Source organism: Castor canadensis, chromosome 1 (genome assembly GCF_047511655.1).
Source record: "Castor canadensis chromosome 1, mCasCan1.hap1v2, whole genome shotgun sequence".
Taxonomy (NCBI): domain Eukaryota; kingdom Metazoa; phylum Chordata; class Mammalia; order Rodentia; family Castoridae; genus Castor; species Castor canadensis.
In genome coordinates, this window is record NC_133386.1 from 1,890,986 (window position 1) to 1,917,816 (window position 26,831).

The following is a 26,831-nucleotide window of genomic DNA, read 5'->3' on the forward strand; positions in this document are numbered from 1 at the left end:
ACTTTAAGTAGCTCATTGTCTAAATCAAAAAAATGTATCATTAAATGAGCTAAATTGACAAAAGAACAAACACAAGCCATTAATTTTAAACTCTCATTTCCTTGATGCTTTCCATATATGGGCGACTTACACATGCAATTTTTTTCTCTTGTACAACCACATTCAATGCAGCCTACGCAATACCACACCTCAGCAACTGCACGGGCACCACTGCCTAGGTTAAGATCTAACCCAAATGGGCTCAGATTCCACTCTAAAGTTAACACTGCTTACATGTGGTCAATATCCTCAATAAAAGAGGGAAAACCACAAATCAATTTTACGATGGAGGGGGAGCCCTGAAGACCATGGCACTAGAAGAATGTAAATAGTGTCAACACCCAGGAAAGATGGTGCTTTATTAATACAAAGTAATCTAGATGATGAAGAATATTACACACTAGAGGTGATATGCTGTCCTGAACACCCTGGAGCTGCAAGAGTTTAAGGAAATGAGAGGTCTCTCAGGCTGGAGTGTTCTGCCAATGGGTTCAGAGGACATAAAAGCACTAGACCCACTGTCTAGCAGTACATCTTAGTTAGAAAGTACCATGTGGAAACTTCCAGTTAAAAAGACTGTGACTGTATTTGTTTAGAATCTCTATGTAAGCACAGGAAGTAAATACATTAGTACAGCAAATAAAAACAATTACATTACTGTTCTCTTTGGGTTCATGTGAAAACTGGATATTCTTTACCAGCTTTGTTGAATCTGTATGTTCTGACTTTCACCAACAGAGAAGTACTATACAGACTATGATGAAGGCAATGGCAAGCTGCCTTCTCTATGCCTTCGTAACTGTATGGTGACCACTGAGGAGCTAATAACTAAACTACTGACAACTGCAGGGACACAAAAGAAACTGGAAAGCTCATGGTAAGGTTTAAGGTTAGGTTACCTAATGTCTCTTTCCTAATGCAAGGAAAACTCAAGAAGTCCCTTTATTCCCTTGGCTTTCAGGTGAGAAGCTCAAATACCCTGGACAGGTAAAGAACATATACAATGGGGCTAGTGAGACAGAGTAAGGCAAGCGGGAAGTATGTGGTGCCTCTGAACTTGAGAAGCGAAGTCTGCTTTGTTCCCTGGCCCTGCCAAAGTCTAGCCAGGCAATGGGTGTAATGTGAGGTATATAAGCAACCCCTGCTGCCTCTAGGATCAACATCATACACCATACAAGTGAGATGAGAAGACCTGCTCAAGACAGGAGAGACCACCAGCCACAGCAGCCTATGTAAGGAAACTATAATGCTAACCAGGGTTTACCTAAGATTAGCAGGAAAGATAGCAGAGTCTTCCCATGTTCACAGCCAGATACTCACAGTAACAGGCCTCGCTAAGGTAAGACCCCTTACCCTCCCCTCAACATGGAAGGACCACAAACTTACTCAATAAACTTCTCAACTGATACCCATCCTTGCCATAATTTACCTGGCAATTTTAAAAGTCTGCTGCATTAAAAACATGTGGCTTGGAGTACAAAGCAATAAGAACTTTTTTAAAACTAACTTACTTGTCATCCCCTTGGGAGGGTCTATCCTCCTTATCAGATGCCTGTCTCAAAGCCTCTTTTTCTTTCTTCTTTTTCTCCTTCTTTTCTTTCTTCGAGAGAGTTCTCTTGAAGTTCTGGATAACGCCTTCTTTTTCCTGCTTTTCAGGTCCATTACTTTGAGCCTTCTGATAAAAGTAACATTATCACGATGCTGACCACTACCCATGCATCACACAAGGCTGCCTTTAGTTTGGCTGCCCTGTGGCTCACAAACCACAACCAAAATTAAAGGTATGGGAACAGGGAGGTGTCTGGGGTGGTGCGAAGGTTCTTCACCTTGACTGGACCTAGAGTGAATGTATGTATTTACCAAAACCAAGTAAGCTGTATACTCAAGTTCTACACATTTCATCATATTTAAAATATTGCCTCAATTCAAAACTAACAAGAAAACAAACGAACAGCAACAACAACAAAAAATCCCAAAGCCAGTAAAAAAACTGGGGTAGGAATTATGAAACTTGATTTTTGAGAAATAAAGCTCCAAATAAGTTACCATAAAGTAATGTCAGGAAAAGGAACCTAATGAAAGTATGAGGGCAAGGAGTCTGAACCAGCTACTTCAAAAGGAGGCGCTGAAGAATCGTCAGAACAAGGTAGCTTTTACGGATCAAAGTTCTCGCCTACTGTGGTTCTGCAAAAATGTCTAACTTCTCTTCCAGAACTTATTTGTTGCTTATTCTTAATTTATATTTCAACCTACAAACATGGCCTACTAACAGATGATAGTCACACTGTTTTTATATAGAAACCTAACGGGTAAGGGATTAAAATATATTAAAGAGACGTTATTACATTGGGAAGGAAACAGCCCTCTACTTTGTAAGGACGAAAAGACACTGACACTCCCACTCTTTCATTCACAGGCACTCATGGTATATGGCTGCTCCCAAGAAGAGTTTGTTGGTGCCAGTGAAGCTGTGGTCCTCAGCAAGTGCGTAGAATGGAACAGCACCAGCTGAAGTCATGGTGCAGAAATGAGTTAACACATGGACAGCAAGACAACAGAAAGTCACTCTTATCTGATGCATGTGTGCTGCACATACGGCAGTCACTAGTGCACAGTAGTGAGAAGGTCACGCACAAACACATCTGTACAGACATCCAGCTTCAATGTGCAACACTGATGTCTGACAAAATGAAAATGTTCTGCTACAGTATGTGGATAAGTCTTTGCACAATCTTTTTTTGAGGAAAAAATTAAATACAGTAAACTCTCAAAATGCTCTCAACCTTTGCATTTACTTACCACTTGTTACCACTGAATTCTTGCGTAATTTGCCACTTGATTTAACAGAGTTACAGTTACTTTCAGATTATACCAACACTTCATAACATTCAACACAAAACTCCCAGGAATTCCTGACATCCCACACCGAGAAAGTTTTAGAATCTTTCTGTTGCATCATCTAGAGACTCTAAGAAAACTGAGTGACTCCCAATCCTCATATATGATATGAGAAGCTTGCAGGTTTTCTTTTGGTGGGGGGAAGCGCTGGTGCTCAGCTTGGCTCAGCTTGAACTCAGGGCCTCTTGCTTGCTACCACTTGACCCATGCCTATAGCCCTTTTTGCTTTTTTAGTTTTCTTTTTTGGATAGGGTCTCATGTTTTTGCCTGGGGCCAGCCTGGATATGATTGACCTACCTATTGCCCACCACATAGCTGGGACTACAGGCACGTATGCCAAGTTTCTTTGTTCAGATGGGGTCTTACCAACTTTGCCAAACTTCAGTTCTCCCCTCTCTGCCTCCCAAATAGCCAGGATTATAGGCGTGAGCCACTGCACCCAGCTATGAAAAGGTTTTAAGAATACCTTTACGAAGTTGCATCTAAAAGGTCATATATAGATACGTTATGTGTTTCCTTTTCTCTTTTGATTATTGGAACAATTCTGATAATGCTTATAATTGATAGGAGCTGAAATTGATGACCTAACACCTGAGGTTATCAGGTAAAAGGATAAAAGAGGGAGAAACAAGCTACTTTTAAATTCTTTTCTAGGAATGGAAGCAAAAAGGACGAACAGCTACTGTGACAAAATATCAAGTGCCACCTCCAGTTCATTTCCACCAGACATGGCCGAGGGTCAGAGCTGAGTGAGGGCTCCCCACCTTAGCAGGAATGGCGTCGTTCTCGTTCTTCAGCACGAACCTCCCCTCCCGGTCATCCTTATTCCAGTTCAGCTGCACAACCAGAGGCTTCTCGTCCATGTCCAATCTTCTTTCTTCTTCAAAACATGAAATGGGAAAAGAGTGAGCCGTGGTTATCTCATAGCATTAGTGCAATAACCAGCCTTTGATATACACTTAGTTTTGGAGACATAAAGTACTTTAACCTCTCAATTATCTGCTGGCAGACTGGAATGCATTATCCATAATGTTAGATTGGCTTTAATTGGGCACTGTTGCTAGTGTGTGTTTTCTACCATGTACCCATGCCAGGCACTAACTATATAAAGTTCAGAACTTTACATCAGTTTTAATTATTTGGACATTTATTGCTAGCTCCATCTCTGAGACTATATACCCAGGAACCCTCCTCATCCTAGGGAGAGATCCACTCCCTGTGCTGTTACTTTTCACTTTTGTTCAAGTCACTATTACAAACTCAAGAGGATTTTCATTTGTTTGTCTTTTAGGGTCTCAGTATGTAGCCCAGACTGGCCTGTAACTCGCAATCCTACTGCCTCTGCTTCCAAAGTGCTAGAATTACAGGTAGGCACAATCATGCCCAGCTTTCAAACAGGCTTTGAGTGACCTGTCCAAATCCTTTCTCTAAAGTCAGTACCTTCTAGCATACATTTGGCAGAATGAGATTGTTCAGGAATGCCTACTTCAAAAGCACCTGTACAGAGGTGCCTCAAACCTGCATATCAATAACACAAGGCCCAGCATCCTCAGGCACAAGTAAAAAAGAAAACACGTGCTGATGTGAGGAACCAACCATGGACAAAAACCATTTCCCTATTCTACCACCTAGCTCCCTAGCATCCAGCCCTCCCAAACAGACAGCACACCATCAGCCACACCCATCGACACCGGAAGGTACTGCACACTGCGTGCCCTAGTTCAGAAACCCCAGGACCACCAAGAAAAATCAGACTCAGTAAATCTGAATTCCTTCCGTAACCCAAATTACAAAGTTGTCTTTCTCACAAAGTTTGTACTAGAATCAAAATCCTTCATGATGCCATAGTACAACTTTCAGGAAGCTAATAAAGAATAAATCATAAAAGTAAAACAAGACAAAGGGGGCTCTTCCTGAGCAGTATGACAACCACTGCACAAAACCCCAGGTTTTCTGGGCCTGCTGCAGTTCCAATAAGACTCTGCCTTAGTGGCTTCATAGGGGTTTTTTTGTTTTGTTTTTCTTTTTTCAGTAGCATAATCTTTTATGATTCCACTTGAATTCCTAAGAGGAATCCTATATATAAAAAGAATAAAAGTGGAGTTTCCCTCATGGTTGAAGCAAGGGTAGAGCCTACGTAATGGGCAGGCACACACCAAGGTACCCAGTGACCATGGGCCTCTGAAGAGCACTGAAATGTTCAAGGGGAACAGGTATACCTGCCAGACACATGGGAACCCCTGCCTGGATCCAAGTGGCGCTAGGTCACAGCAGATTGTGCAGCAACCCCTCTATCAGGACCACATGTCACTGTCATGAACATGAATCTAAAAAACCAATGCAGATTAGAAGAGAAGGCCCTGGGCCCAAGGAGCTGGGCCGGTCTGGGAGTTATAATCCCCCAACAAGAGCAATTATGGTCAAGAATGAAATGAAAAGCGTGGCTATCCTTTCATTTTATGTACTATTTTTTCAAATGTCTACCAAATTGTTAGCTCTTAAGTACTTACTAACTAATCCCCAGCAAAACAATAAAGTAATTAATTAACTAATTAATAATTAAAAAAACTAAGATGCCCAGGCTCGGTGAAGCCACCTCAAAGAACGTGAGCGACTATCTTGCTTGGTCCTCCCTGTGCCTGAGCCCCAGGTGGAGACATCACTGTCCTGTACAAAAGGGGCACAGGACAGACTCTACCTCCTTTTCTTTAACCAGCTTTATTCTGCCTACCCTTTACAAAGAATTGTTCCCTTTTAATTAAAAACAAATCTAGTGAACAAAGTTTAAAGGAAACAAGTTCTTTAAAAAAATAAAAATTACTTAATTTTTAGATATCATATTCCAACCTTACATTGTATTACTCCAAAGACTTTCCTTATTGGCATTCAACTACCTGAATGGCACAGAGAAAAAGCAATGAGGTGAGAGGTAAAAGAAAACACAATGTCAAGAAATACTCAAGATTGAGAATGGCCTATATAGTCAAAATTAGCTTGGGCATTATTTATGCAGAAAATATCCTCATAGCCTTAAAAAATAATAAACAAACATGGTCTGCTTTATATACCCCGAGAAAAAAGAGTTTGTAACACCTGAAAATTCCATATATTACAAACATTTTAGTTTCCAATGTACAAAGAAAGCTATATGGTTAAAGTCAAGAACATTTACTTAACATTTGCCTATAATCCTGGCTATTGGGAGGCTGCGATCAGGAGGACTGCAGTTCTGGGCCAGCCCAGGCAAAAAGTTAGCAAGACTCAATCTCGACCAAAAGCTGGACACAGTGGTTCATGACTGTCATTCCACAAGGATGGGAAGCCCAAAACAGGAGGACTGCGATCCAGGCTAGGCCAAAAGCAAGACCCTATCTCCAAAATAACCAGAGCAAAAAGGGCTGAAAGCATAGCTCTACTAAGAGAGTGCCTGCCTAGCAATTGCGAGGCCCGGAGTTCAACCCCTACTGCCATAAAAATAAAAAAAAGATTTGCGACATAAATTTTAGAGGCGTTCAAATTGGTGTGTTGTGCCATATGTAATCCTTTACTTTTGTACTAAATGTAATTTGTATTTTGCCCACAGCTTAGTCAACATTTCCAAAGCACCTACAAAAAATGAATAAATTTCTACATTTCTAATCAGTCTAACTTGAGTTATCATTTGATGTAACTATATAAGGTGCTTTTTGAACTTGCCAATGCTAAAACAATGAGAAATCACTAAACAGACTGGCCTTGAGATGCCCTACTTGCTCCTAAACAACAATAAAATAGAAATGTACTGTTTCAGAGTGCAGAAACATGACAGCAAGGTCAATGACTGCCATCTGCACAGTGTTCAACTAGGTCATAGTCATTCATCACACCTTCATCATCTGTTCCTAAGATGACAGCTCCAAAGGCAGGTAGTGCACCTTACCACTGATGGATGCAACCTGGGTCTATTGGGTAATCTTAATTATGGAATGTCCAGCTACTTATTCTGAAGACATAAGCATGTGCAAGACGAATATACCATTCTAACTTCCGATAACTGTAATGTGCAACAACTCGCAAGAACACTTCCCAGACGAGAGAAGTTCTGGCAGCCTGTCAACCATTTGTACATCAGGAGAGAATAAGAGGGTGATGAGCAGCAAACCTATGCCCTCATCAACAGCCCTGAACGGCCTGCGCGCCCCAAGTCAGGCCGCACCCGCCAGCCTGTGTGTGCACTAACCTCCGCTGACATGCACTTCGTAGAGGGAGTACTTGGGAGAGGACAGCATGCGCATGTCAGGCCGGAACTTCTCTGCCAGTGTCTCAATCACGTCTTGAGTGGTTGCAGTACTTGAGACCCGAATACACTTTGTTGCAAAGTTTCCAGCAGCTTTATCTTGAAAATAAAATCTCATCACTCCATGGAACTCCAGATCCTAAAAGAAAACAAAAATGATACACTTTATGGAAAAACACACTCTGAAGAGATTTACTTTTTTATAACAACAGTAAATGAAAAAGACTATTCTTCACTTTTTAAAAAAATGTTTCTTTGTGATAAACATCTGAAAAGCAGAAATTAAGAGATAGGTTTTTACTCTTCAAGCGTAATTATGTGATTTTGGACAAGTTGTTTACAATTTCTCTTTGCCTCACCTCTCACTCATAAAACAATGACTGTTAGGTACCTGATTTCACAACAGCTAACATTTACTGAGTTCTCAGCAAGTGCCAGGCACACTATGGCAGGCACTGTTTCTAATGTCTCTAACTGTGGAATTCGGTAGATACTATTACTAAATCCTTCTTTTCAAGACCCAGGGCTGGTGCTACAACTCAGCAGGAGAATGCTTGCCTTATGTGCCAAGGCCCTGGGTTCAACCTCCAGCCCCCCAGCCAGTGGGAGGGAATACATTCCTACTTCAATATCTGGTCACTGAAATCATGAAGTCATGAAGCCATACCTGCTCAAGCAGGTATACAGCAGACTCAGAATTAAATGACTGGCTTCCAAAGCCCAGGCCTGCACTGCCCAAAGCCCACCCGGCTCTGAGCTTCAGACTCCTTTTTTGAGAACAAGAGGGAAATGTTAGCTCCAACCCTACCACAAAAATGTAAATAAATGAAAACTCTTAACTTTTTATAGAATGCAACTTGACTAATTTTCAATATGAACTGTTCACCCTCAATGAGTGCAGTTAAGTCATGTCTCAAAATCTTACTTCTAGAGAAAAGCAAAGGTGAATTCCAGCCCAAGGTGATTGCTCCACATGGCTCAATGCATAAGGAAGGCTGAAGCTCATGCAACCATGGCAGGCCCCATGGCATCATTTCACTGAGCACAGGAAGAAGCCCTACTCCCAACAAGATTCCAAAGAGCGACTCAAGGTGGTCTCCTCATCTACTTCTCAAAACTCATCCACAGTTAGACTAAGACCTTGCTAAAACTAAGCCAAACTGCATCTCTCCCTGGCTTTAAGGTTTATGGTAGGTTTCCCTTCTCTTACAAGTCAAATTCTCACTCAGTACCCAAAGCCTGTCACATTTAAGCCTTTCTCTACTTTTCCCCAACCCATCAATCTTTTATTCACAGATTTTTATAATCTAAGAAGTATTTGTTTGAAGAAAAATAGTAGACATTAGAATGGAGTAAATAATTATATAGACCACATGAAATTAAAACAAAAAGTGAGACTGTGAGGCACATCTGTAGCCCAGAGCCTTATTGGGCTCATTGAGCGTTGACCTGATGTCAAGAATAAAACAGGCCATATGTGCCTGAGAACAGCAAAGGATAAGAGCACCAATTTCTCTGAGAGTTGCCAGCAATTAACCCCAAAGCACCAGATATTAATGAATGAAAGAGAGGAGAGGAAAGAGAAGAAGGAAGGGAAGGGCAGGGACCCAGACATTTATCACCTGTGGCTGGTAAGAGTGGGAGGGAATGCCCTCTAACATTTAAAAAGAATCATATACAAGATAAAGACAATCCACTTATCCATCCTCAAGGTAATCCATTCATATAGGTTACCACCCTTATAGCAAAAAAGAAACTACAAATATCAATCTCTCTTATGTGGTTCAGCTGGTAAGCTTACATAAAATGCTATAAAGGAAGTCCAACGGTACAGGTGTTGCCTCACTACAGCATTCCCACCTAAAAGCAGTGCTGAAATTCCTATTGATGTTTGCAATGTAACAAATATTCTCCAGGTCCTAATCCTATAGGATTAAACAAAATCCTATAAAAACTATCTTTGATTTGATTTCATTTAGCACTACATAAGTGTTAGCAATTTAGTTTCACATCATACAAGGAATAACTAAATAAATCTATAACAAGAATATTCACTCAAAAAATTAACATTAATATTCTGCTCAATTATGTAGCCAATCATACATTTGGCTGGTGAGAATAAGTCCACAGAATGTAATCAAACCTGAGAAGACTGATAAAATCATGTCTCAGAACCTGAAAATTGGGTTTGTAGTGACCAAACAAACAAGCAATATTAACAGAGAGTAAAGGTTTACTACATGTCAGTAGTTTTGCATTTAATTCCTCAAACTAAGAGCTATGTACTATCATCATCACCACTAAGTGGGGAAAAAAGAAAGGCGGGCCCAGAGGGTTAGGTACACTGGCCCACGTCTTGCTGGAACAGGGCTAAGCCCCAGCCAGCATAAGCTACCAGGACCTGAACTCAGACATCCAGTACTGCTACCTCTGCTTCCACAGACAGGCACTAAATGGGGTGCCACACTAAGTGGTCTTCTTTGACCTTACAAGAGGTACAAACAGGTATTTGAGAAGAAATGTATTATGAATGGGAGAAAGAAATCTTCGGTCCAGAGGTTAGAAACCTGCAACCATCACCTACCTAGACAGAAGTGGCATTCAAATACTGGGATGCATACTAAGTGGAACCCCAGGCTAGGCTCACCCTCCATTCCTTATCTACTGCTGGCCCACAATGCCTGTCCACCTGGAGGTTGGCTGAACAAAAGAAACCCAAATGATAAATATCAACCTATCACCTGCATCTTTGACTAGTTATTTAACAACCATGTGAACTGGAATATCCTTGGTTATTAAAAAAACAAACATGGCTGGGTGTGGTGGCACACACCTGAAATCCCAGCTTCAGGAAGCTGAGACAGGAGGATCACAAGTTTGAGGCCAGTCTAGGCTATATAGTGAGTTAGAGGCCAGCCTAAGCTATTCAGTGAAACACTGTCTCAATCCATCAATCAATCAATACGTAAATAAGATGTTTAGATGATTAAATACAAGATATGCAGCAACTAGCATGCTACCCAGCACAGTTCAATGCTCAGCAGTCACAAGTTTTCTTTCTTTATAGTCGCACACAGTACAACAGAGCTTTTCTAAGGCAAGGAAACTCCTTTTTTTCTCTATTCTAGATCGTCCCTTGATATCCAATACAACGCTTTGCAGACAGCTATTAAAACTAATTTTAGTCAAAAAATCAACAAATGCCAGTGACTTGTCTGTCTCTCTCATTCCTGTATTTAGTAAGCCAAGTTGGTCCCTATTAATGGTACCAATCACAGCCTTCAAAGCTAAGAACTCTTTAGTCTTACCATAATTATACTGAACATTTCTATAAAATAGTCTTAAGCTCAGCTTTTTACAATTAGGATAACCAAGTTATGCACTGCTCTCAAAATGTTTACTGTATGATAAATAAACAGCTTCTTGGAAATTCACACTTTACAATACATAAAAGTATATAAATATATGCCATCAAGTGAAAATAAATGCATACACAACTGTATAAAATAGACACAAAAGCTCATACATTCTTTGTATCCAAATTTGCCTCATATTTTACTGACTAAATGTCACATGCAAGACATTAAGACTCCTTTTTCACAAATCAGCTATGTGTTTTTCTGTTAGCACTAGTCGGGGTTCAGCCTCAGTAACTCTTCTGTGAAAATGGGACAGCACACCCATCCTAGTCACTGTGAAGATTGAATGACGCAGGATGCACAGCAAACAGGAAATCCTCCATTAGGATTCACTTCTCTGTTCAAAGATGGCCTCTCTACAACAGCAATGGGGTGGATTACTCAATTTCTAAAGTATAGGTAAATCAAGTAATAAGTAATCACCAACTTCATATCACCTAAGAGGATGTGCACATGAATAATGAAAGACTATTTAACTTTCCTAGTTCGAAGCCTTTCAGTTACACTTCTACTATGACTTATTACTTCTCAGAAAAGGAGACAGCTGGGTGCCAGTGGCTCACACCTACAATCCTAGCTACCCAGGAAGAAAAGATCAGGGGATTGCGGTTTAAAGCCAGCCAAGGCAATAGTTTGTGAGACCCTAACTTGAAAAAACCCTTCACAAAAAGGGTCAGTGGAGTGGCTCAAAGTGTAGGCCCTGAGTTCAAACCCCAGTACCACAAAAAAAAAAAAAAAAAGTAAAGAAACACCCCAAGCAAACAGGCTTGTAAGATTCCACAAATGCTTAAAAGCCAAGAAGGCCTCAGATAGGGATTTAAATAAAATAATCTTAATAGTATTATTTGGTGTAGTTTGACAACTGAATCTGGAATTCCAAATGCTACTACAGCTCTGAAAGAAACTGATCATAGCTGTAAAACCATAACCTACTCTCCTAGAGTCTGGAAGACAGCATAACTAGGTTTTAAGTGACCAGACTTATAACCTAGTTCTGTGACATCATATATTTTGTTACACTATTTTAAAAAATAAAACCTTTCCCAGTATCAATTATTTAGTGTTCCTGGAAGGAGACAACCTGGCTCACTTCAACAGGAAATCTGTCCAGTTAACTAGATCACTGATGGTCTACAGATTGAGAACATGAAAAACAATGTATCATACTTGTTCATTTTCATGAACTTATAATTTGTGACTTCCATGTCACTTTAAATGCTTAAATAGGAATAGCTACCTTGAGCAAACTGCATCAACTGTCCTCAATGTCAACATGAAATCAGTTATCAAGGGCACAGAAGCACAGAGGAGATCAAATTACACTGAACATCATTAAAAAGCTTTTTTCAGAATAAGATTCTCTTACGATATTCACAAAATCTTTGCTTTGATTTAATTTGTAAATTTAAGAAAATATTAAAATAATAAACTGTGCAAGTTTTTTTTCCTGGAATTTAAAGGGCTTTATTTACTATGGGGAAAATAAATGGGCAAGAAATTGAGGGCAATCCAGGAAAAGAAGTGCTATAAATATAGAGGCCAGATGTTGAAAAAAACATATAATATTGTAATTTTACAAAAACCCCTAGGTTTACATATAAGAAAGATTCTAGAAACAGACCTTTAGGAGGTGCCTCACACCAACTGTCAAAGAGTCTTCTTCACCAGTGATGCTGAGACACAAACTAGCACAGGTGACACTGAGTTCTCACAGTCCCCTGAGCCTCCAGGTAAAGTCCAAAGTAAAGAGACAAAAAAAAAAAGAAGAAGAAGAAGAAAAAAAGAGACTGTGCAAGAAAACACAGAGGAGCCCCGTCAAAACTGGGAACAGGGAGAGAGTACCTAGCCATTACTGAATATCATAAGAAATCTGAAGACATAAAATTCTATGCCACATAAACAAGCAAAAAAGAAATGCACTGGGAAAAAAAGCAGACTGTTGAGCCAACAAGATACTCTAAGAAGATGAATGTCACTGTGTAGGAGGCTGTGGTTGAAATCAAAGCAGGGTGTGGGAGGGGAGCAAGGAGATAACTGATATATTGGAAGGAGACCTAAAAAGTTCAGAGTGAACTCAAGGAAGATAGAAGGAGCAGGAGTGAATGAAAGTGGTGCTGAAGATCTCTCTGCTGAGTGACACAGGTCTTGTCCTATGGTGAACCAGAGAAGCCTGGACTTCATTGTCTTGCCTTGAAGAACTGTGAACTTCTGGGGTTGCCTGGGGAGGAGAAGACATAGCCAGACGGCAAACTCTTCTAGTCTGCTATCTTGACCATATTATTTTTATTTTATTTATTTATTTATTTATTTTGGTGGGCCTGGGGTTTGAACTCAGGACTTCAAGCTTACAAAGCAGGCACTCTACTACTTGAGCCACATGCACGTCCAGTCCCAGAACATATTAGAATTGCTTTGGGTTTCTTGTTTGCTTTTTCTCCTTTTTTTGTTTTTTAAGGTACTGGGGATTGAACCCAGGGGCTCGAGAGTACTCCACTACTTGAGCAACGCCCTAGCTCTTTTGTTCGTATTTTGCATTTGAGATAGGGTCTCACTAACTTTTAGCCTGGCCTCAAACTCATAATCTTCCTGCCTCTGTCCCCAAGTAGCCGAGAATATAGACATGCACCATCATGCCTAGCCTTTTTCTCCTAGTTTTAACTGTTTTATTTTGTGTGATGCTTGATACATGCAAAGGAATAAACACGTTTGTGTATATTATAAAACATGAACATTTCAGAGCCTCCGTCTCCCCACCCATTTTTCCTGTGTGATTTCTTTGCCAGTAAAAAGAACCCACTCATCTATCATTTAAAATACGGATGCCTGAGTCACCAGTGGGCCATCCTGTGTCACTCAGCACCTCCTTCTTTTCCTAGGAAGGTGTTCCAGAATACCCTTTGTTGTCCCTATGCTCTAAGCTTCTTAATAAATGGACATTTCCCTTGGTATCTGGAGTGATCTGAGAAGGCAATTTTTCTGTCAAGACCATCCCTACTGCTCTACATTCCTTGTATTTATGTCTCTGTGTTCCCCGTATTACGCTTGTATTTCAAGGCTTCTACGCAGACGGATGTGGTTGCTCAGCTTACTCCTTAACTGTGTCTCTGGGTGACTTGAATGGTCCTGGAGAAAGCAGTGTTGATGCAAATAGCAGAACAGTGGAGAAATTAAAATCATTTCACTATTAAAAAAAAAAACATTTCTAACTTACATCAGAGAAATATACTATCTTTAATAAAGGGTTCCTAAAATTTGAAGAAAAAGGCCAATAACCCAAAAACCACTGCATGCGGTCTTGTGGTTACTGAGTGATTTACAATACATAAAGCTGTCTGCCACAAAGTAAGGCACTTAATAAATGTCACTTCTTTACTACAAATTCTCTAGTGGTCACACTTGAGAATCAGTATGAGGGGTGTAATCCCATCTCTAACACAATACAAAAGCAAAAAATGACTTTATATTAAAGATCTGTACGTATATGGAAAATGAAAGAAACACTAAGCTTTGTAGAAAAAAATAAAATGGCACTACATACATTTATAATCCTATTACTGAAATATGGTCTCTAAGAGCCTAAATAAGTTAACTGAATTCACCCAAATTAACGTATAAAAGCCTGACATGACTGTCTATTGAAAGACATGAAAACAATCATGTTCCTGAACTCAGGTTCAGTACTGTAATATCCAAAAGGAAGTCCAAGGAGTGAAAAGAAGAAAACCCCTTTTTATAACCTGCACGAAGACTGCTCCTCATGCACGTGAAATACTAATAGGAAGTTCCTAAATGTGAGTGAGAAGAGCAATACACAAACACTACTAGGCTATCATTGACCTGGATTACAGACACTTTCATATCAAAGCAAAGTAAATGCTTGAACTTTGGAAATTTCCCACAATCACAAAATCTCTCCCAGCTATACCTTTTTCATACACTAAAAATTGAATTCATAACACTCAACCTATTTTGATTAAGAAAAAAAAATCGACTACAAAGTGTGGCTCAAGCAGTAGAGGGCCTGCTTTGCAAGTATGAAGCTCTGAGTTCAAAACCCAGTGCCACAAAAAAAAAAAAGAAAGAAAGAAAAGAATCTTCAGGCCACTTATCTAAATTAAAAACATTTTCAAACCTCACGTTAAAGTTCTGCAACTAGCAAACAAACGTTAAAATTCAGGCAGCTGCCTCAGTACTCTCTTAAGGCCTTTCTCATGAGGTACCCGTTGGGAAGAAGGTATAAAGAGTCATGAGAAACAAAGTAACTGTGCACTACAGCACATAACACCAATGTTACTACTTCCTATTGGAATTTCACAAGCAAGCAAACCCAGCTGCTTTATCCTAAGTACCTGATTCTCTCCCTAGTATCAAGATTGCTCCCCAAGCACAACTGGGTGTCTTGCACTACCCAACACCTCCAGTTTTCCTGTTGGCCTTCTAGTTTCACCTTTTGCATTACCAATGACTATAGGAGACTGGAATGTCACTTGGTACAACAAGGCAACAGGAAAACAAAAAGTACATTGCATAAGTCAGCACAGGGACTCTGGAAAGGAGGTCAAGTTGCTGAGGATTTTTAACAGCTGTTATTTACAAAAGGAACACAGAGCCTCTACCTAGGGGCAAAGTGAGACCAATAAAAATAGCTCATGGTTCAAGTGAGGAGTTTTCTTGACATGACTTGAAAAAAGCACTGTGCAAAGAACTGATGGCATTCAGTGCATGGAGACAGTCCACACTGAAATGAGTGTTGCTCCTGCTCCTGAAACTATCCCACTCCACAAAGACATACCAGATCAGCACTACTACAGGTCAAGAAAAGGAGAAACTACAACAAGGTCTTGGGAAATACATGGCAGAAGCTCAAAGACAGAAACATCAACGTGATGTTCCAGGACACAACACCCCATTAGCCATGGAATCTCATTTAAGGATACTTTTGAAGAAGAGATTTGTGATATAAATACACAGAAAATAAAAACAAAAAAAAAACAAGATTTTTTCTCATTTTAAGATATGAAATACAGAGTCAATCTAAAATATATAACACCAAACCTAAACATATTCCCTTCCCCAACACACAGATGTGAACTGCCATCCTGAGACACACAAGAAAGATGTTCTACTAGGACAAACCAAGCAAAACAAAATGAGTTAATGATAATACATCGCAAATAATCAGAATACCTACCATCTGTCAGGTGCCTACCTTATACCAAATGTTGTGTTATGGCTTTTATGTGTTACTTACTTCAATCTTGACAACGGTCCTACAAGGTAGACAGAATTCCTGTTCCTGTTTCACATAAAGATCAAGTAACTTAACAGTTCATACCAGTGGGCCAGAATTCCCACTTGGGCAGCTCTGAAATAAAAACTCACTGCCTCTTATCCTGCTGTGCAAAAGTATGGCTGTAACACCCAATCCTGTGACTTAACAGACTGAGCACTAAGCAATCATTCCAGTACATGCTAGAGACTGCAAGATAAATGTTCAATACACACCTGGGTGTGTAAAAACAAACACAGCCTTGCAAAGGAAGCAAAGGAAGAAAAAGTGACTCTCCAGTAGCAGGGGAGGGGCAGCCTACTACATCACAGAGATTCCAGATGGATTTGTTACTAAACACAAAGAACTCAACTGTAAGGCTTTCAGAGCAAAACAGGGAATATTCAACAAACAAGAGGGGAAAGCAAAAACAATATAAAACACTGATAAAGTCCAGAGGTGTTTAAAACCTTCACATCTAAAGAGCAGCAAAAGGGCTGGCAGAGTGGCTCAAGTAGTAGAGTGCCTGCTGAGAAAGCATGAGGCCCTGAGTTCGAACCCCAGTACCACCAAAATAAATAAATAAATAAATAAATAAATAGCAGCAACAACAAAGCAAATAAAAACATCTGCAAAATAACTAAGTACAAAAGATTAGTGCTCAAGATAGATAATTAATTAGGAAGACAGCTCACCAAAAACATGGGCAAACTATATTAACTGGCAGTTCAAAAAGAAGATCAAAATAACTACATGCACAAGAAAGCATGCTCACCCTGGGTGCAGTGGCCACACCTGGAATCCCAGCTACTGGAAGGAAGAGCTAGGAAGATCACATTTGGAGACCAGCCCAGGCAAAAAGTTACTGAAAATCTATCTCAAAGAATAAGCTGGGTGTGCTGGTGTTCTTCTATAATTCCAGCCACAGGGAGGCAGAGGTAGAAACTGGTCCCCAGGCAAAAACACAAGACCCTATCTAAAAAGTAACTAAGGCAAAAAAGGGCTGGAGTGTGGCCCAAGTGGTAGAGTATCTGCCTAGCAAGCACAAGTCCTGAGTTCAAACTCTTGTACCACAAAGAAAAAAAGAAAAGTGTTCCATCTTTTTAGTTCCATTTTAAGGAAATGAGTGAAGCAGAAAAAAAAAATCACTTAATGGCAAACATACTATAAAATTAGCAACTAGGAAAAAGTATTTATAAACACATGACATCACAGATTTTATAAAAAAAATGTTCACAAAATAGAATAAATCTGACAGAAAATCAGGCAGTTCACATAGAAAGCAATGCAGATGGCAAGAAATAGTGGTGAAATGATGGTCAACTCAACAAGGATCAAGGAACTGTGAGTTTTTAAAAAGAATGATACGTTGTTTTTAATTTGCCAAACTAAAAAAGCTTAATTCAGAATGTCTATTGCTGAGAAAAGGGGCATGCCCACACAATGGGAGTCCAGAGTGGAACAGCTGTTTATAATAAATAGGAACAATCTGTTGACCCAAAATCTACCTCTGGAGTCAGACATGGTGGCACATGCCTATAATCCTAGCTACTCAGGAGGCTGAGGTAAGAGGTTTACAGTTCAAGACCAAACCAAACAATCTGAAAACAAACTAAAAAGAAAAGGACTAGGAGCATGACTCCAGTGGTAGAATGCTTGCCTAGCAAGAACAAGGCCCTGGGTCCAACCACCCTCCCCCATCTCCTGACACACACACACACACACACACAAACCTACTTCTACCGCATGTATTTTATGGAAATATTCATACAAATACAGAAAGGTATGCATGCAAAGATATCACAGCAACATTAGTGAAACAGTGTATCCTAGAAATGGTCAAAATGTTTGTGAACAGTTCAGGAAATGACTAGTACATGAAATACTATGCAGGTATTAAGAAGAGAATTACAGACATACACACTTCTTTATTGCATATGGAATAATATAAAACATGCTGCAGAAAGGCATATATCCTATGATCCCATTTGAGAATAAGATGCAAATATATGTTTACTTGTGACTATATAGACTATGCCTGGGAAAGATGGATTCTAACAATTTTTATAGAGGCGACTCTGGGCAGCCAGCACTGGGCAGGAAAAGGAGACTTTCCAGTTTTACTCTATGGACTGCACTCAAAAATCATAGACTAATTTCAATTTACATAAATCTCAGTAAATGCAGGTTCCCATAGCACTTTCATAAAACCTGCCTTTAGCCTTCTTTTCAGAAAAAGAACAAGTCAGTGACTACTCCCCTGAGAAAGCCTGCATCACTCTTCCACAGCCTCCAGCTGGCCACACAGTAAGAGGCTAACAGAACCAGGTGTGTTAGAAATGCCCAGAGCAGCTCACATGTCTAAGGATGCACTATGCTACTTGCAGCAAGCCACACATCTCTACAAAACTGCCCAATTTTCTAAGGAAATCTACACAAGCCCAGATGACTAGGGTAAAGGCCTCAGATGTATCCTACTTAGTTTGTGTGTGGTCAACATCCACTAATCTCTAACGTACACACTGTGAGTTACCTATGGCATGCAGAATGTCCTCCTCTGAAGCCCCAGAAACATATAACGGAAGAACACACAGCTGGCCCCTGTCCCCACACAGCTCAAGTTAGTACAATCCCCTATAGGTGCATGACAAGGTATTTAGGATTCTTCAGTCTTAGGGAAAACAATGGCTAGCTTTCTTGTACTTTGTACCCATTGCATAAATAAAACTGCCACAGTCTTGATTTTAAGTAGATTTCTCTTACAGCACCTCTGTCTTACCAAACTACAGGAAGAAGTAAGAATTGCTACAAGGATACAGCCTGCAGTCCTGAGAAATCAACATTACATCTGAGTACAGGACTGGGAGCACAAAAACAGATTGGGTTCATGGTGAGGTGGCCGTGGTGCTTTTACGTGGGCTAATCTAAGGCACTTTACACCTAGCAGGATGCCCAGACTGCCCTGTCTTTTCCTTTCCTCTCCTATGTTACTACACATCCCAACTCTCTCCAAATCAAAACTGGTTTGGATTGAATCTTACTTTTCTAACCATTATTTGTAGATGGTGCAGATGAGAAAAGCATGTGTGGGGGAACTTTCTGAGAATATTCTCGGCAGGCTGATTCAAAATCCATCTTGGATCTTAGGACAGGCAAGCTTCCACTCAGACTGTGTGGTCCAGAAAACATTTAGTCCAGATTCTGTGATGACGGCAGTAAGACAGGGACACAGTGACATGAAGTCAAGTTTCTGAAACCCAGGAGGAAGTCAGAAGGAAGAGAAGGACAATGACATGGCAGAAAGCAACCAACAGCACTCAGACCCTCCAGCGAGCCCCTCTAACAGACCCCAGAATATTAGCACGATGTTAACTGAACAGTTAACTATGGGCCATTATTATTAGAAGAATGAGCAAAGGACAAGAGTCCAGATTACAACACACCACCAGGAGACAGGAGAACAGAGTCCACTGTGGAGATGGAAAAAGCCTCTAAACAGAGATGCTCTAGAAAAGGAGGTGGTAGGAAGAAAGCATGTCCACAGTGGACAACTGGTTTTGGCAATTGAGAAGGCCAAGCTGGCTCTCAACTCAAGCTGCTCAATTTGAGTGGTGAGACAGGGAAGCAACAAAGGCAGGAGTCAAATGAGTTGGCAACAGATGGAAAAGGCATTCTTCTTTTAAAAGGTCAGACTATAATTATTCATTGAATAAATGAGACAAAATACCATAGCAGTTACAAAATTTAGCAAAGAATTTTTTACAACCAAAAAAACCAAAACATCTAGGTGAAGTGGTACACACCTGCAATCCTAACACTTGGGAGGCAGAGACATCAGGACCATGACATTAGGATCATGGGTTCGAAGCCACTGTGGTGACATACAGAGGTCCAGTGACAGAAAGAAAAACAAACAAAAACCCCAAATTCCTTTTAACAGAAAAAAGATGAAAGATGAGTGGAGTAGAAGGGAAAGAGGGCAGGAGGGGATAAAGGAATGAAGGATGGCAGCAAAGCCCAGAGCAATCAAATCTCAAAAACAAAGGGTAAGCAGACATGGTGGAACACAGCTATAATCCCAGCACTGGAGTGGGAGGACTGAGGCATGAGGACTACAGGTTCAAAGCCAGTCGGAGCTAAGTCCTTGAAAATAGTAAATAAGGACTGGGGGATGTAGCTTGAGCATTAGAGCATCTGCCTATAGCCAGTGAGAAGTCCTGAATTCAAACTCCAGTACCACCATAATGATAAAAGGAAAGGCACTGACTGGTGAGACTGCTCTTGAAACAATAAAACAGAGTTAAAACTGGTAACTTAAACTGAAACATGACAATTGATGTATAACAGATGCCACAGACATCAAGAAGCAGGATTTAAGGATGCTAGAAAGGGGCACTTTGGGGGGAGGGGGTGCTGCTGAAGAAACTTGAAAGCAAGACAGTAGAACTTCAAAGCAATGTGACTAGCTCTGAAGCAGGAGCATGGCACAGGAAGCTTACTGACAGGGACGCTCGCCTCCACTGCTGGAGCATGGCACCTCCACACCTCTCCTCAACTCCTGAGGCCACTCCCTCTGGGATGCCTGGCGAGCCCCCCAGCATATGGTGTTCTGGAGCTTTCTGTGCTAGTCCCGTCTCAACACCCTCTCTCCTGCAGTCTCACCTGTTCCTTGACTACCTCCCCGCCACAACAGCCCTGAATCCCCACTCCATTCATCCTGACTGCCTGACTATGGGGCTTGTGGGAACGTACAAGCACCTCAAATTTGCTCTATCTCAGGCAGAACTCTCTCTCCTCCACCCAGACATAACTGATGACCTGTGCTTTTTCTTCTGGTTAACAGCACCACCACCCCTCCTCTCCAGGTAGCAAAGGAGAAAACTGGGGTTTCCCTGGATTACCTTCCTGTCTCCCAAGCAATCTCCCCATCACTCTCAGAGTCTGAATTTACCCCCTTCACTTTCATTTTCTCTTCCACACTGCCTTTGTTCAGGCCCTTGCCTCACTGACACAGCTACGGGAGTCCAGGTCTCCTGCCTCTACTCTAAGGACTACTGCCAGGTTTGCTTAGCTGCAAACCTCCTCATGTTCTTTCATCTGGAAGGCTCCAGTTTACACTCCTGTCATAGCTGGTGCCTGGCTCCTCGGCTCCAATCAACTAGTATGCATGGCCTCACACAGACACCCACACTAAATTTCTAGTCACCAAGTTACACTGTGAAAACAAATGACCCAAGACCTTACAGCTTACAGCAATACAGTAGTACTTCTTCTCACAACAACATTTCACTCTGTGGGCCTCTGGAGCCAAGATGGAGACATGGCAATCGTGGCAGAGACAAAAGGCGAAACTTCTCCCCAAACAGCATCTGTCAGAGTCAGGCAAACCTGACGCAGGCAGGACAAGTCCTTGAACATCTCCGACAGGGAGGCAGGAGAGTGAGAAAATATGAGCAAGTGTGCCTGCACCTTCACAAGCATGTGTCACTCTGAGTATTTTTACCCATGTTGCTCTTTGCCCTTCCCCTTCACCCAGCTATTTCCTACAAAGTCTTTAGATTCAGAATAGACACCATCTTCTAAACCAAACTCAGCTGAACTTGGCTGACCTGCCACATCCAGGAAAGGTGTGTCGCCTCAGGCTCCTCCCAGTGCCCACTGTTGGTCAGCCTGTGTCCCATCACACTGGAATCTGCTTAAGTGGTCCTCTAGCTCACTCTGCATAGGGTACTGACAGCGCACATACAGCAGGTAGAAAACGAGCACATTTTGAGCAGGAATCCCTTCTACCTGATCCTCAGGAACCATCCCTTCTCATCTAAAGACTCCAGTCTGTAAACATATCCCTTGTCTCCACCACCAAAACACTTTTCACGGTTTTGCCATTTTTATTTCAATTTATCTCCCACACTAAAATTCAAGGTATTTGAAAACGTGATCATATGTCAATTAAGTATCACATGCTCAATGTTAGTACAGTGACCCACACACTGTAGGAGGCCTCCAAATGAGTGAACATGTAACTAGAACAGAGACAGTCACATGTCTGAGAGGGAGCGCCAGAACAGTCCTGCCAGCTAGCATCCCTTCAAGGCATAGTGGGTCTACCTGTCACCTCCTTCCTTGAGACCACAGGCTAGCTATGCCATGCTTTCACTTCTGTAAGCCAGCCTCCAAGCGGCTCTCAGTGAGGCCTGGTCTGAATGAATAAATACTGCCTTAGCCTAAGATAAATCCCCGCAAGTCAAGGCAAACGTTCATAATTTTAGCAAGGCTGAACTATCGCAAAAGAAACAAACCACAGAAAGCAACAGAAACAACCTTCTTGTGCTATTCAGCCCGTGATAAAATGCTAACATCCTGACGCACCAGCAACCACTGCTCAAAAGCTGCACAACTTATAAAAAGTAGTGCTGCTTCTTCAGATACCACTTCACAGAAAAGATAACTTTTTAAAGTTAATTATACTTCACTCAAGAACACAGGCCAGGCCACAGAATCTGGACACAACTGCTACGTTAAAGCCATAGATATAAAGTTATACACACTTAAGCATCCTATTACAACCCTAGTTTAAGTGAGCAAACTTGGTTTGTTCTCATCACAAAATTAGGCATGAGAAAATATTATTCTGAACATTAAATATGCAGAGTCCTTGATTCATAGAAGAAAAGTATACAGAAGTTCCCCCCTTAACTGTGGTTTCAATTTCTGCCATTTATTCTTTCTCTGGCAGTACTATGATTTGAACTCAAGGCCTTGCTAGGCAAGTGCTCTACCACTTGAGCCATTCCGCCAGCCCTCTTGCTTATTTTTTTTTTTAAACAGGGTCTCACACATTGTGCCTAGCGCCTCCTCAGATTGAAATCCTCCTACTTATGCCTCCGTGTAGCTGGGATTACAGGCATGCACCACTTTGCCTGGCTCATTTTGTTGATGGGGGTCTTGCTAACTTTTTGCTGGGCTGGCCTTGAACCACATTCTCACGATCTCCTGAGCAGCTGTGATACTATTTCAGTTACCTTCAGTAACTGCAGTCCAAAAATATCAAATGGAAGAATCCAGAAATAAACAATTGATAAATTTCAATGGCATTCTCTTCTGAGTGCTGCCCAGGATGTGAGGCATGCCTAGGTCTTGTGGATCCACACTGTATGTTGCTCACCTCTTGATCACTTAGTTATCAGATGGACTATCATGGTATTGCAGTGCTTGTGTTCTAGCAACCCTTATCTCAGTTAATAATAAGATTCATTACAGTGTGTTGCACAATTGTTCATTGCATTGTTGCTGGTGTGTGGGTACACACAGAGGGATGAAGACAGTGTACATAACCTTCAGTACTACCTCTACTTTCAGGCATCCACTGGGAGTCTTGAATGGATCTCCACGGGCAAGGAGAGACAAGGAATCTTAGATTCCCACCTAAAAGTGTTCCTCCAGGGCTACTCACCAAGCTTTACTATTTCTTATATGCAGAAAAAATCAAAGGCTCATCACCAGAGAACTGAGTCTGCAGGATTTAAGAAGGTTCTGTAGTCGTCCCCCCACAAACTTGTCCGTGTGTTTCAAAGTCCCCCTTCTCATTTGGGAATAGCACGTGTACTTGTTCAATACATATTAAGGACCTGCTAGTCATAATCAAGGAATGATATATAAAAGAATCTGCTAAAACTCAAATGTTACCTGGACAAAAATTGCTACTCAATATATAACTATAACTTCCTGCAATTAAATTAGATGAGCCTTAGTAGAGAGAAGATCTGGGATCGCTAAGAGTCACAGAACAAACAAGGTGTTTTGTTTTGTTTTGGTATGGGGGCTTGAACCTCAAGGCCTATACCTTGAGCCACTCCACCTGCCCCTTTTTGTGATGGGTTTTTCAAGATAGGGTCTCTCAAATTATTTACCCTGGGCAGCTTTCAAACCATGATCCTCCTGGTTTCTGCCTCCTGAGTAGCTAGGATCACAGGCATGAGCTACCAGCGCCTAACCAACAAACAAGTTTTGTTTGTTGTTTAATTTTCAGCCTGGACCAGGCAAGGCTAGGGCTTCCCTCAGGAAGGACAACTGCACAGAGGAAGCATAGTAAAGGGCTGGGAATGTGGCTTACATGAGAGAGTGCCTGCCTAGCAAGCACCAGGCTCCAAGTTCAAACCTCCGTAACTCTCCCTCCTACACCGCAAGAAAAAAATGGGAAGGACTAACGAGAAACCATGGCAGACTCCAGAACTCACAATACTCAACATCCCAGCCAATGCTGTCTGAAAAGGGTCTAGCCTTTTTCTTTCCTAACAGCACAGGAAAGCCTTCACTGGAGCCACCAAGACTTTCCTCACACTCTTCACTCATACTCAAATTTTGGGTAGCACCACAGTCTGTCTGTAGTTAGAAAATAAAATATAGCTTGTACCACCAGGACTGCAAAACACAGAATAATCTATCTTAAAGACAAGATTATAATAGGGCTTTAGAAGTCAAGATAAAAACCAATACAATCATGTATACATTCACAAAACGTACATATACATATATATGTAAATAAACATATGTCTTATTATATCACACAGTTCTTCCTGAAAATGAAGATCTAAATTACTGTTTTTATAAAATTATCTTTCCACAAAACTTTGAAATGCTTTCATTGTGTTTTACAAATACAGTAGTTAACAGAAGATTCTAGAGTCACACTGCCTAGGTTCGAATCTGCTGCATGGCTAACTGTACAAGATGGTTAACCCCTCTGGGCCTCAGACTCTTCATCCAAAACCTAGAACAGCACAAGTACTCACCCTCAGGACTGCTAGAGAGCTGAAAGAAGTCACCCATACACCAGCGTCAGGAGACAGCAGGCACTCACTAAGCGAAAGGCACAATTCTTACCATAATAAACTGAGGATACGGTCATAACTGGAGTTCTGACAGAGACGTGGCTGGTTAAGAAATATTCAGCAGAGATGATGTGATCCAAGTGCAATATAAGCATGTACAGAAATATCACAATGAACCCCTCTGTACGATTGATATATGCTAATAAAAAATCTTAAGCCAAAAAAAACCAACATGCATTTTCTGATACTGGAGAAATTTTTTTTTAAAGAAGCATGATTCAGTGCTGCCTAAAAATGCAAACAATTATCCAGATACAAATACACACACCTTTTTTTCCCAAAAAATAAGATAAAATCATGCAAGAGCCTAAAAGGGAATGAGGAACTTCTTGGGATGGTAGAATGCTGGTAACTTGTTACCTTTGTTTGCAGAAGTGTTTTCCACATGATCTAAAACAGGCACATCTTTACAACAGAAAAATGAGAAACAAGTATTTCTGAAATATATAACCTTACGACCATGAAGGAAATGCACTAACCCCTCCACATCCAACCACATTTTAAAAAATATACTTTAACAATCACACACAAAATGTATCATAAATATTGGTATGTTCTTCCTAGTTTACTACTCTTAAATTAACATCCTTGATAGTCCCAAAAACAATTTCATAAAGGTGGTAAAATTATTCTTTTAAACCGAAATCAGCAAGTTTGGCATAAGGCTCACATTAACTGTGCCATGAACTCAACAAGGCCACCTATGCCAAGCATGAATTAAAACCACGTTTTCAAACTTCCACAGCGAATCACTGTCCATGGTACTCCCGGCAGCTTCCCTGCTGGGTCTGAGGACACAGCTGATCTACAGAGGACTGTTACAAATTCACAGACGAAGATCCTTTGTCTGCAATTTATCACCCTTGTAGAGTAAGGCAGTGTGTTTACTAATAAGCACGGTTCCATGAACAGTTAACAACATGCACCACCAAAACAGTTTAGTATTGCTGTCCATAATAATAATAAAATGGCCAGCCGAGTAATCAAAGTGAACTTACACCACACCATGAACTCATAACCCAAGATACCTTGCAAGGTGCTAGTGAATACAAGTATGTTAATCTCAAATGTGGCTAATATGAAACACAAACTCACATATTATTTTGCAGTATTAAAGTTCCAAATGTGCATAACTGGATGTAGAATATAAATACTGTCTGTGCTTGTCTCTCAAGGCACAAGCTAAGGAAAAATAAAACTAAAAACAATAGGAAAATAAAGACATCTTTACACAGCAATGGTCGGCCTAACTTGGAAGAGGGAAACAAGGACAGATAAGTGTCAGATGTAACCACATTAAACAAACTTGGCAACCTTACTTGGAATACATTAGACATCACTGGTCTCTGCTCATCTAGGAGCAGAAGTAGAAAACCCACAAGTGGAAGTGGCTTAGATCACATCCCGAGTAAATAAAATGATAAAATCTGATGGTCATCACTGTAATTACGTTGTGACCCCTATTCTTCAATAACAAAAATGTGACTGCTTGCACTTTAGCATTAAGTAAAAACTAAAATATTTTACAATACAGAAAATAAATATTTAATACCTAAAGTTAATATATGTTGAAATCTATTCTTCCATAATAAGCTCAATGTCCATATTTTAAATATCAAGTATCTGTTTATCTGTTGATAGCTCTACTTGAAAATATCATGAAAAGACATTTATATTTTTGAAAAATCAGCCCAAACCAAAATTTTTACAGCCCAGCACTAAACATTCTAGGGCATCAGCTTACAAATTATAGTCCCCAGATCCCAGATCATCTGCGAGGAAAAAAAACCTGTTTTCATAGTAATAAGACACTTTTTCAGCTTCTCATTGTGTGGGATAATCAAAAATAACAATGAGTGAAACTGATAGCAGTCTAGCACAAACCAAGGCAGCACCATCCAAAAATACACAAATAAGTAAACCAGGCTACTTTCACTTAAGAATGTCCATGGTAAAACAGAAAATAAATGATTGAATTTATTGACCCTTGACTTGGGTTCATGTTTGTTCAGTAGTCTACAGCCAAAATGAGACACACA

The 26,831-nt window shown here is 40.7% G+C and overlaps 1 protein-coding gene across 19 annotated transcripts in view; it reads right to left on the reverse strand.

Moving 5' to 3' along the window:
• Window positions 1-26,831, reverse strand: part of Afdn (afadin, adherens junction formation factor) — a 120,157-nt gene that overhangs the window by 84,338 nt on the left and 8,988 nt on the right. For 10 of the 19 annotated variants that reach the window (XM_074070208.1, XM_074070185.1, XM_074070213.1 and 7 more), the window contains exons 2-4: window positions 7,157-7,352; window positions 3,702-3,817; window positions 1,551-1,714 (exon numbers count right to left, since the gene is read on the reverse strand). In XM_074070208.1, the coding sequence (XP_073926309.1) occupies window positions 1,551-1,714; window positions 3,702-3,817; window positions 7,157-7,352 (476 nt within the window). The remainder of the gene's footprint in view (window positions 1-1,550; window positions 1,715-3,701; window positions 3,818-7,156; window positions 7,353-26,831) is intronic. The other 9 variants (XM_074070164.1, XM_074070253.1, XM_074070265.1 and 6 more) reach the window with 3 other exon arrangements.